Genomic DNA, 12,575 nt, shown 5'->3' with positions numbered 1-12,575 from the left:
ATGTATTCTTATATAAATATACACCTTTTTTGTCTTGTATAAAAAAAACTTGATTGTGGTTATAGATGCAGTTCAATTCGCTAGGTGTTAATATGTGATGTTAAGAGTGGTATATTAATATTTGTCTTAGTGTACTATAAAATCTATAAGATCATCTTTGTGAACAAAATTGGGCTCTTCTTGCTATATTTGGAGATATGTTTTCTGTGTAAATGTGTAAGAATAAGGCAGTAATATCTGCAAAAGTTAATTCTGCAAAATTATTTATTCTATAATTTATGGCAGAATAATGGTAGAGTTCATGACTCCAGTTTAACATCAATAGACGCATGAGCCATAAGTTTCAAATATGAAGTCTTTTCTATATTTCAATTATCACAAACTTATTTGCAAACTAGAACTTTGTGGTATATAGACGGGGTAGCAAAGCGTAGTTATAATGTATTGTGCAATACATAGTCTCTAAACCCATGCCTCTGTGAAGTTCTGTGTCTGAAATTATGCTGTAAGGTGTTTTAAACAGCCTTTCCAACTTGGTAAAATATAAAAGAAATGTATAGAAACATTCATTCATTCATTCATCTTCTACCGCTTATCCGAACTACCTCGGGTCACGGGGACCCTGTGCCTATCTCAGGCGTCATTGGGCATAAAGGCAGGATACACCCTGGAGTGCCAACCCATTGCAGGGCTGTATAGAAACATATAGAAATATATTTATATCTATAATGATTAAGCATCGGGGCACGGTGGCTTAGTGGTTAGCACGTTCGCCTCACACCTCCAGGGTTGGGGGTTCGATTCCCGCCTCTGCTGTGTGTGTGTGTGGAGTTTGCATGTTCTCCCCGTACCTTGGGGGTTTCCTCCGGGTACTCCGGTTTCCTCCCCTGGTCAAAAGACATGCATGGTAGGTTGACTGGCATCTCGGGAAAATTGTCCGTAGTGTGTGATTGTGTGAGTGAATGAGAGTGTGTGCCCTGCGATGGGTTGGCACTCCGTCCAGGGTGTATCCTGCCTTGATGCCCGATGACGCCTGAGATAAGCGGTAGTAAATGAGTAAGTGAGAGAGTGATTTAGAATCAAATTTAAACTAAATTTCCAGTGCAAACCTATGATGTATGGTTCTAGATCTGAATCTGAATCACATGGTTAACTTTGAAGCAGTTCGATTGGAATAATAACCCTCATCTCTAATCTCTTGCTTGCAAATTCTAGAGTCTAGATATTGACTGTTAGTTTTTTTTACACATTGACATTTTTTTCCGGGTTGTTTGCATTTCCCTTCAGACAGCAGTAGAAGTTTTTTCTGTCCGTCTTGGAGATGTAAAGTATCGGATCAATTGTGCTGCTCAAGTCCATGATAGAGTAGATCGATACACTGATTTGGCAGTGCCTCTGGAAAAACGTGAAAGTGGAGGCAAACGGCATGATCGCCACTGGTGGCAAATAGTTGAAGACAATGATAGCCAGCAGAATGACCACCATTTTAAAGGCTTTCTTCTTCACAGGGTTCATGGTCTCTTTGCCAGCAATACTCTTGCGCAACACCCAGATGATCGATATGTTGCAGAAGACCATGATGAAGAAGGAAGTCAAGATGAGGCTTATGAACACCTTGGTCACACTCGGTATTCCTAAAATGCTCTCTGTGATAGCATAAGCCAAGATCATCACCCATACCAAGGCTGAGATGCCTATGCGTATGCGGTTATCGCGGATGTTTGTGAACACTATAGGGTGCACGACAGCCATGTACCTGTCCAAGCAGATGCAGGTAAAGAACAGTGGTGTTGTATCTTTCATTCCGTAGGAAAGATTTTGTAACTTCCAGACACCCCAGTTGTCCAAATACAGGCGGTTCATCAGATCTACAGGCGTCATCAGGCAGAAAAAAGCATCCACTACGGCTAGGTTGAAGATAAACACGTCGGACGTGGAAGCTTCACTTTTGCCCCTTGCTATGCGCCACATCACCAACGTGTTGGCGGGGAATCCCAAGGCCAGGTTAAAAACTTTGACAATGAAGTAAAAGATGAAGGCATACGGACCCACGGCACACTGTTCGTACTTGTACCAAAGTGGTTGATGCCAACCAAGATCCGTAACGTTTGGGGGTAGTGAGAAGTTACTCATCTCACTGTTATTGAGACCTAAAAAGAAAATACAGAGATTGGCTTTACATAATTATTATCCATATAATCAAGCTGATGCACAATCATCTACAAAAGGTTCCCCAAAAAATACTTTAGGCATTTGGATCACTCACCACTCTCCATCACCAAACTGCTCTTGTTACAGAAGCGTGCCTCGTCGTCTTGTATTCGTTCTGGCTTGACCCTTCCTCTGTTTAGCACCTTGTCATTTGGGGAACCCTGGTATAAGCGCATCCTAGAGGGAGATCAAGTCACGGCATCTTCATCAGGACCAATCAGCGCAGTACTTTTTTAACTAAAAGAAAACACTTAAAGATGGTACATCAGTCTGATTGGTCGTTTGAGATCTTGTTCATTTGGATGTTCTTTAGGTACAGATGCCCCATAATGGGAGGGAGCGTTCGGTACCAGTGATGTAACTGTGGGGAGACAGCAGAACTTTGAGTAAACAAGTGATGCAAGGTTGAAATGTGTAAATCTAATGTAACATGTTACCAATACATGTTTCTCCCAGTCAGCAGATTCCGAGCTGGAGTTCTGTTGACGAACGAGTCAGTCAGTGGGCAGAAAAGAGTCAGATGTTTTTCAGATCTTATTTCTAAAAATTGTTAAAAAACCTCTGTTGAACATTGAGGGTTCATCATTTCCTTTATATTTTTGATATAAACTAATGTAGTGAAATCTTATGATTAATATGAAGTGGTAAATAATGATGCATACTATAGGGTTTATTCACTTGATAGGTTACTTCTATAATTTCAATCAAGCATTACGGTTGTGATGTTCTACAGTAAAATATCAAAACAAACACTTAATTAATGTCTGATATTCACGTGACCCTGTTTGGGAGTCTTTACACTTGCTGCTTAATAAATCCCGCGCTGTGATAGGTGTCACTGTAATGAGATAATCAATGTTATTTACTTCACCTGCCAGTGGTTTTAATGTTATAATTGATTAGTGTGTGTGTGAGTGTGTGTGTGTGTGCGCCTCGTATTTTTGCACACCGGCATTAGATGATGAAACTGAAACATTAAAGTGAAGTTGAACCAGATCTGAATATAATTGAGACACTTTGGGGAGTTTTGGAGGAGCAAGTCAAGAAACGTTTTCCTTCACCAGCATCATGTAGTGACTTGGTCAATGTTCTGCAAGAGGAATGGCTGAAAATCCCTCTAGTCACTGTGCAGGACATGTATCTGTTTGTTGCTGGTTACAAAAAGAGGCCCTAGTTTCAGGTGTTTCAGCTTCATTGTCCAATCCGTATCATTTTTACTTTTTAATGTTTACGTCGTTCACATAAGGAACGTTAGTGTTGTTATAGGAAAATAATACAAAAGGTTTGGAACATGTGATATACAACACAATATAATTATCGTTACTTTTCCTCACAGCATATTGTTATGCTCACCATGAATGGATGTGGATCCAGTCATTAGCATTTAAACTAGCATGTTCACCCAAACTTAATGCAAAACCTTAGATTCTTGCATCACTTGAGAATAATTTACAAGCTCTTATCTGAAAGTCTTTGTGTTTTTGTGCCCCAGGGTATTAATGTTAAATCTTTGCCATTTTAAATTTTCAGGTATCTTTCTTTCCAAGAAGTACTTATGCCTGCATTGCTCTGTGTGAGTCCTTCACTCCATCAGTTCCCCATTAAATCTCACCAGGCACTGTGTGGAGCCATCCGGGGAGCAGTCTCTGCTTGATTAAAAACTTTAAGAGCTATAATTCCACATGGATAAAACGCGTTGCAGTCTGTCAGCCCACCCACATCAGACAGCATGTCTTTCTGGACTATCCATTTTGTCAAAGCTTGGGGCTTATAAAAATATACTGACCTGTGCATAAGTAGTCACATTCATGTGAACTTTTCAACATTTTGTAGTCTTACAACATGGAATTGAACTCGACTTGACTGGGATTTATTGCAAGATTTGTGTCAATGTGACATCTGCAATGACAACTGGATGCACAGAACAAATATTGAGGGGGTAGTATTTTGGTCACACACACACTCACACACATATTATAAAGTCTTTTTTATTAAAAAGTTCTTATTAATAGGCCTGTTCTGTTGTTCTGTACATGAGAGACTTCTCGAGAGATTGTATGTACACTAAACTCCTCTCAGATGGAGAATATGAGACGCCAGTGCTTTTCCCCAAAGTGGACACAGAAACAGGAAGTGATTCGGACCTTATTTTAGCACTAAACTGTTGAACAGGCCTAAAGTAAAACAAATGACGTTCATTGTGTGGTTTTCCAAGGTTGAGACAATTGCGTACAATGACCACCAGGGGGCGATCAAAACCTATAACACAGACTTAGGTTTTCCAACCACTGCAGCCTTTTACTGATTTACACACACACACACACACACACACACACACACACACACACACACACACACACACACACACACACACACACACACACACACACACACACACACACAATGCAGCCTAAACACTGTAGCCTATTATTATGTACAAAAATGTAACGGAGCAAACAGTATTTATCTTCTTATTTCCTCAGGCAAGGCTATACACAGCAAAATGTCATGTGCTGAAAATGGAAGAGGTCAGGTTTCATATCTAGGCCTAATCCTATGACTAGCTGCTATGACAGTCAGTTGTATGCCTTGGTCCTTGTTTTGAAACATATCAATCTTGGGCTTGTGTGGAAAGCCTGCATTTATTTAGAAGGTAGAAGTATACATGCATATAGCTATGAGATGAAAAATAAACTAAAATGATTACAAATGGCATATATATATATATATATATATATATATATATATATATATATATATATATATATATATATATATATACTTTTTATCTATTATCTATTTTTATAGATGAATGCTCTCCCACACAAATTACTAAAATTGCTGCACTAACAAACTACTTATTTTTTATACAAGCTATCTTTAGTTATAAAATAGTATATATATATATATATATATATATATATATATATATATATATATATATATATATATATATATATATACACACACACACGTACATCTACACATTTATATATTTGTTTATATTTATTTATATATTGTTTTTAATTGTTTATGGTTACATAACAATAGTTTATTTTTATTTATATATTTGGATATATATATATATCTACATACGATATCAGTGTCATATCTACATACATGTGTGTGTGTGTGTGTGTGTGTGTGTGTGTGTGTGTGTGTGTGTGTGTGTGTACTCGGTTGTATGTGCACATTCAAGGTTGCTCGTCCCATTGATTTGTTCCAGGACAAAAATCTGACGCAGTCCAGAGGAGAAGCAAGAAGCACTGCAGAGAGCAGCGGCAGCACTGTGGAGTAACGGGGGGCAGCGCGCGGGGAGAGAGGGAGAGAGGGAAAGGGGGAGGGAGAGAGAGGGAGAGAGAGGGAGAGGGGGAGGGAGAGGGAGAGAGAGGGAGAGGGGGAGGGAGAGAGAGAGAGAGAGAGGGAGAGGGGGGGTTTCCACTGTAACGAGAGCGCGCGCGCGGGTGAGTAAGTGAGGGGGGGGAATACGCGGTTTCCTCTCCGCACGCGCCGCAGGAACACAGCGAACCGACTGGGAGGGAAAGAGCTCGCGGACGGAGAGAAAGGACACCGAGCAGCACGCGCAGCTCCGACTCCCTTTTGTCTGAGAGAAAAGCGGCCGCGGCGGATCGGAGGAGCCCTAAACGATGACCCAGCGAACTCGGACGCGTTCTCGTGACAGCCATCTTTAAGAGCAGGGTTTTTGTGTGTGTGCGTGTGTGTGTGTGTGTGTGCGCGCGCGCTCGCTCGCTCGCAGGCTAATTTTTTGTAGGATTAGGAGGAGGACGTTAGGGGAAAAATTCGCCCTTCCTTTGAGGTAGGATATGGAGCCTAGCATTTAGCCTCCAGACTCCGAAAACACGCTGCTTTTCTCTTAAACCTTTGTTTTACTCACATTGTTTGTCGTCCATAATATTTTCGCTCCACGTTGCTCTTTTTTTTTTTATCCGCACAGGGTTTTTTTTTCTCTTCATGCCACACAATATATTTTGCAATCTGTCTCTTGCACCGTGGTGCGTTTTAGGCCTTGAGAACCGACTCGGAATCAAATGTAACATTAAATCCGCAGGCGCGTTCATGTGAGCTTTGATTATCGCAACATAGATTCAATCCGACTGGAAAAGGACGTTTTAACAGACCGTGTGTTTAAGGCACAAAGCTTCAGTAAAGGGAGGAAAAACCGTGATATAAAAAAAAAATAATAATCATCATCATAATTATCTGGTAGCGCGCGTTGGAGCTTTAAATGCGCAGGTAATTGTGGGAATAAATTAATAAATAATAATAAGATTATTATAAAGAAGAAGAAGCGAGAACACGGGGAAAGGACGTCGGAGCGTTTTCAATGTTAATGTCGACCGACGTTGCGTCCATCATGCTGCCCGTTAGTCGGGGACTGATGGAGCGGGACAACAGGGACTTGGATGCGGCCGCTAACCAAAACCCACAGGCGCAGAACCAGAGCGCGAGCCCCAACCCGGTGCGGGGGATGAAGCGTGGCGACCCGGAGCCTGACGCTCACGGAGCCGCTGCAGCACCACTCGGGGACTCGGTGGGGGCCGAGTGTAAGAGACCCCGCATGGAGGGCGGAGGAGACATGAGCCAGGTAAGAGCACAAAGGCTCCACACTCACACTGCTAAAGATGTCTTATAATGCAAGTCCCCCCTTTTTTTTTTTTTTTTACCTTTAGGGTTAACCTCTAAAAGCACATCTTAATACTGGCCCTCAAATCTATACCTTTAATCATCTATTATCATCTCTTTTACAAGCAAATCTACACATTATGCTTTTATTAATAAAACATGAGAACAACCTAAAAACACACACATCATGCATATAAAATGACATCTAAAACTACATTTTTGTCTTTGGAAGACTACAGGATTGTGTGTGTACTGAGTTATTATACAGACTGTGGTGTGCTAACTGGTTCTTTGTAGGTCTGGATCTCTCTGCATTCACATGCTCCATGTAATGTAAATGAAGACAGGCCAATATGTAACCATGGCACATTCAGGGCTCACAAACACGCAGTGAAAACAAAAACAAAGGATGAGGGTAGGACTGAGAGAAAAGGAACTGTACACCATATACTGTACCATATCTTGTCACTGGGGGCTGAGGACCATCAAGCGTGCACCTTTTAATACCTTGCCTGGGTGGTGTTTACTTACGACGGCTGCATGTTGTGTACAACGTCAACAGATTCCTATGTTTAAAAAGGTAACAGTGTCGGCCCTATAAGCTAGAAAATACGCCCCAAGGATAGTGTGTTTTATTTATTAGATTTCTAATTTGTTACGGCTGAATCCAAGCAGAACCTCTGTAGGAAACTAGATCCATTATCCATCCAGAAAAAGCCTCGAGGAGCCTTTTGTGTATAAGTGTAGGGATGGACGGTATGGAAAAAAACGCGGTTAAATGCAATACGTATAATGATGTCTGGACTTGATTTAAAAAAAAGTAGTTTATGCTTCAGGGTACTTTTATACTGCAGTGTTGTATCACCTTATTTATTTATTTAATTGGGTATATATTTATTATATTTTATGTTTTTTGGTTCTATCACTAAATCATTGAAGCTTTTTTCCTTAATTCTAGTGACATAATCAAGGATGGATTATTGAATTATCAACAGTACAAGCCAATCAAATGCTTTGTAATGTCAGTAACAATAACGATTCCATTCTGTCCTTTGCAATTCATTGTATTCAGCCATAATTTGTCAGCATACAGTATAGTATTGTCCTTCTGCCCGCCCCCTTTTTGTTCCATACGGACTTACTCATGTTAAATAAACAGTGTCAGGAAACCAAACAGCGCATAGCGTGCGTGCTCGCCTTAAATAAGCAACTCGAATTCTGCACCAGCACTCTTGAGGATTTAAACCTCTCATATATTATCATTCCTAATGTCTGCCTTTTCTTCCTCGGCATTTCGCCCCATGTGCATTGTCTGCGATTGAATTTTATTTAATTATTTTTTTTTTAAGCTACACGGCACATCCGAGGCAGACAGACATAGACAGAGAAGACGGTTTTCTCCGTCTTGGTGCTAGTTACATAAAAACACGCAAGGAACATGAGATTTTGAAATCTGTTCTACATCTGTATGTGTTTGTGTGTGAACAGACGAGTAGGGGGAGGGTACAGGCCAAGAATGAAGGGAGACATGAGGAAAGAGGGTCGGGGGGGTGGGGTAGGTTACGGTTTGGGAGACCCGAGGCCGGATGTTGTGTGCTGTTTTCAGACCAGCGTGTCTGTTCGGCATCTCGATGCAACCGTGCAGCATTTGATGTTTCATCTAGTGTCATCACTCGCAAACTTCAGACTCAAGCAGACAATAACAATTAGTCATTCCGGCTACCTTAGATAGCCTCGGCTGTGTTGTTTTTCCTCCGGCTCGGCCTTTTATGCCTTAACGTCTTCCATCTGCCTGAGTGTTCGAGGACGTCTCGCGCCAAAGTGCTCCTCTGCCGCTGCATTATTTAGTTTCCCTTCCCCTCATCTGTCTGACTTCAAACGCTCTCGTCCCCTCCTCCTTCAGGCCAGGGCCTCTGGGTAATTGAGCCTGAGTGTGTGTGTGTGAGTGAGAGAGAGTGTGAGCTGTGCTATCTAATGGCTCGTTGTCCTGGCTTAATGGCGCTAAAGGTTCTCCAAACTGTAGTGAGACACACTGCCGATTGTAATATACTCAATGCAGGGCAGATGGACGGGGGTGAGATGCATGTGTGGCGGTGTGTGTTAGGTGGGGGAGGGGGGGTGCTGTAGCTCTGCGGCTCTGCAGCCCAAAAATGGTATTGATCTGCACTCAGATGGCCGTCTGGAAACCTGCCTGCAAAGGAGAGAGAGGAGGTGAATTACTGCTAGATAGAAAGAAAAAAAAAAACCTGGGAGTTGGAGAATGAGTCATTTTTCGCATTAACAGGAGAGAGAGCGAGAGCGAGAGGTGGAGGGAGAGAAATGGAGGGAGGGCTGGTGAAGTGGAGAATGATTGCTCGTCATGAAACCTCTTACTCCACACAGATGTCAGGCCCTTTTACACTGACATCACTTACATCCAATAAATCTTCCTGAGTGAAATATGCTGAACACAAGCACAGAAAAATAACTCTTGCATCACTGTTTCACTTTTTTTTTTTTTTTTTTTTGTCTGTCTGGATTCAATTTACGGATTACCTTTCAAACGCTCCGAGAGACGGCCGGCCTTTTTTTTTTTTTTTTTTAAATTAATTTATTTTTTAACAGACCTTTGTGTAACCCTTGTGGAACCTGAACCTATTGTCTAAAAGCATTCGGTGAAACGGCAATAGCGTCACGATGACGTTTTATATGATTATTCACAAGATTTAGGTTTCATCATTTAAAAAAATAGCACAACAGTGAATCGATAAAAAGCGCTCCATGTCAATAAAAAAAAACAAACAAACTAAGATCGTGTTTTGCGTGTGTGTTTTACTTGGACATGTGGCTAACGTTAATTCATTTAAACAACAGAAAAGCTGTATCACGAAACAAACCGCGTGTAGCATGTGTTCACTTCTAAATAATTCACACTGCGGCTAGAAAGCCAACTCATTAAATGCAGTATCACCGTATGTACACAGCTCACAATATGTGACCGAATCGGTTTGTTGAATTGTTAAGTAGTTTTAAGGTTTGAACCGTTCACGGTAGGATAATCTAGACACGTGATGTTAATCAACCATTTTTGGAGATGATAAATGAATGGAAAAGTAGAACCAAAATAGATTTATAAAAAAAGAGATGTGTGTGTATATATATTTTTGGAGAAGAACTTTTTGTACAGTCGGTATTTAAGCCTGAAGACAGAATGGCTGCGAAGCAACGCCGTAGCGCTCGTTAGCCGTCATGAACGAATAAGTCAAAGCTAGCAGCGTAATGTAATCCAACGTTTACAAAAGTAAAACCTGGTTAAAGATTGGCTTGGAGTATGATATCAGATTTTTTTCACACAGATAGAATTTAATTTAGAAGCTTTAATATCATCACCGTTGAATTCTCCATTCTGATTGGTCACAAATGGGAGTCGTTGTTGATGAGGTTTATAGCCGTTACGACGGAAGTAATAGGTTTATTTGCTTTACAGATGTTCCACAACATTAAACGAAAGATCAGAATGTACGAATCACATAGTCTTATTCGAAATTAGCCAGCGATTACAATTTTCAACATTTGTTAAAGGAAAAATTTAAAGGCATTGAACCTTTTTGTCGCTTTATTTTACAAAATTTTTGCTATTTACTATAATTGTACATCTTGAACTCCTTTTTTTTAAATTTAATTTTATTTATTTATTTAAGTACATGCTATTAGTGTTTACCATTTAGTAAAATAAACGTTCTTTAACCTGGGTTAAAAATAATAGCATATTCCTCAGGATCCTTCAACTCCGGTGGGCTAGCACTAAGAGAAATTAATTAATGACCGCAGTATTTTATTTATCACCATTACAGTATTTCTGAGCATCGCATCTCATCTCCTTGTTGATGTATTCATTACATTTCAGGCAAATTCATGGAACTTCTAGAGAACAACACTTAATCAATAAAGAGTTTTTACAACCCAGCTAGCACCACATGCTGACTAGCATGTCATGACGTCGTAAATAACTGAACGTTAAGCGGAAACATTAACTACAGTAATTATAATATCGGCTAAATCCGACAACATTTCAGCGATATCAGGGACCTAATTAGCTGCTAGCAACTCGCATGTCTCAACTGCAATCCATGCTAATGTTTTCTCACAGGAATGTCTCCTGTCTGTAATACAGTTAACTACTTTAAAACACATCGTACAATGTTTTTTTTTTTTTACATCAGCGATCGCCGCTGTTTGGTCAGCCAAGCTGATTTGCCCTATCACTAACAGTAAAGCAGCTTTTTGTTGTGCTAACGAGATCTGCGCTCATTTAGGTCTCAGCATTAAGCACTCTGATCCCTGGTGAAGCCAGCCAGATGGGTGGGGGTGGATTTGTGCCTCTCTCTCTCTCTCTCTCTCTCTCTCTCACACACACACACATAGCCGATTCGCTGATACACTCACACTCGTTTACACACATTCTGTGCTGGGTACTCGCATTATCTTTTGTATGGTTCAGATCCAAGCCTTATAATACATCGTTAACTATGACGACTTGTGCAAAATAAACCTTTCCACCAGTCCAATGAAATCGCTGTTGTGTAAGCCTGGAACGTTTATCCCTTTAAACCCAAGTGGCTCACTTTCAATATGAGGCAGAGTGCTGCAATCTTGATTATCGACCGCATCAGGCTAATAACGTGTTGTGTTTTAGCCTATGGCTTCCTTTAATTGCCTTTATGGGATTGCTTGCACGTGTGTATCCATGGCAACCTTGACCTTTGACCCTCATGGTTTGTTCAATAAATTGGGGTGTGGTGGCAAAAAAGGATTGCGACAGACTGTGGAGTGAGCTCACTCACTTACTCACTTGTATATTCTCTCTCTCTCTCTCTCTCACACACACGCACATGCACACAAAACACTGAGGCCTTATTTTCCCAGAAGTTTATTAATTGGAATCTTGCCTATGGAAACTTGAGCTCGGTGCAGTGGTGTTTTTATTTATTTTTTTTAGATGGAGAAAAGAAAGACTTCAGAAAGATTCTTCAGGGCTCTGCATCAGGGGTCAGCTCTCCCGTTGTGGAAAGTTTGGTTAATTGCATTAAAAGTCCACATCGGAGCTGAGATTTGTGAAGTCTCACGTGTCAGTGTTCATTATCCTCATCGTTTGGCTCCGAGGAGAAAAAAAAAGGTCTGCACTTTGCAGCACGTAAAATGCTGATTTTCTGTCTATTTACAGCAACACACACGCTTTAGGACTGACTTAATTTGTAAAGACGTATCTGTGTGGCCGTTTCTGCAGTGCTGTGGTGCTCCAGGCTGTTTAAATGGTGCTCTGGAAAGCCTATTACGTCTCTCTGGAACCCATCTAACCCAAAACCTGGGAACTCCCTGCTGCTGCGCTAACAATGTTCATCTCTTCAGGTTCAGATTAGCATTAGCTTATAATCATTGTTAAAGGACATTGCTCACTTGTCAAAAATTTTAGAGCGCATTAATGATTTTTGAAAGAAATAAAAATTTCCGCTTTATCCAAGATGGCGCCTTGCTAGTTACGACAAGCTGCAGCAGCTCCCTTATTTAGAGGTGTGTTTTTTTTTTTTGTTTGTTTGTTTTTTTTAATACCTCTGTTAGGCGTTTGTACTAGCATTAGCATTTTGATTCCGCTAACAGTTCATTCCAATTCACGACAAATTTATCCAGCTTCTCTTTCACCTGTAACTTCAGAAACTTCTGTGCTTTGAGCCGATAGAAAC

The 12,575-nt window shown here is 40.7% G+C and overlaps 2 protein-coding genes across 8 annotated transcripts in view; one reads left to right on the top strand and one right to left on the bottom strand.

Annotated features, from left to right (window-relative positions):
* Positions 1–1,242: 1,242 nt before the first annotated feature.
* Positions 1,243–2,507, bottom strand: LOC132844785 (hydroxycarboxylic acid receptor 2-like). Its single transcript, XM_060868594.1, has 3 exons — positions 2,476–2,507; positions 2,267–2,388; positions 1,243–2,150 (listed from the first exon to the last, which is right to left on the bottom strand). Coding segments are annotated over exons 1-3 (1,032 nt in total). The 5' UTR covers positions 2,478–2,507.
* Positions 2,508–5,687: 3,180 nt separating this feature from the next.
* The window catches only part of rbfox2 (RNA binding fox-1 homolog 2), a 54,737-nt gene continuing 47,849 nt past the window's right edge, over positions 5,688–12,575 (top strand). For all 7 annotated transcript variants that reach the window (XR_009648384.1, XR_009648385.1, XM_060868766.1 and 4 more), the window contains exon 1: positions 5,688–6,817. Coding sequence is in view for 5 of the 7 variants with exons in the window: in XM_060868766.1 (XP_060724749.1) it covers positions 6,557–6,817 (261 nt within the window). In the remaining 2 variants the exon portion in view is untranslated. The remainder of the gene's footprint in view (positions 6,818–12,575) is intronic.

The sequence above is a fragment of the Tachysurus vachellii genome, chromosome 4 (genome assembly GCF_030014155.1).
Source record: "Tachysurus vachellii isolate PV-2020 chromosome 4, HZAU_Pvac_v1, whole genome shotgun sequence".
Lineage (NCBI taxonomy): Eukaryota > Metazoa > Chordata > Actinopteri > Siluriformes > Bagridae > Tachysurus > Tachysurus vachellii.
Note: the sequence above shows the minus strand (reverse complement) of the source record. Positions and strands in the feature narration are given on the sequence as shown.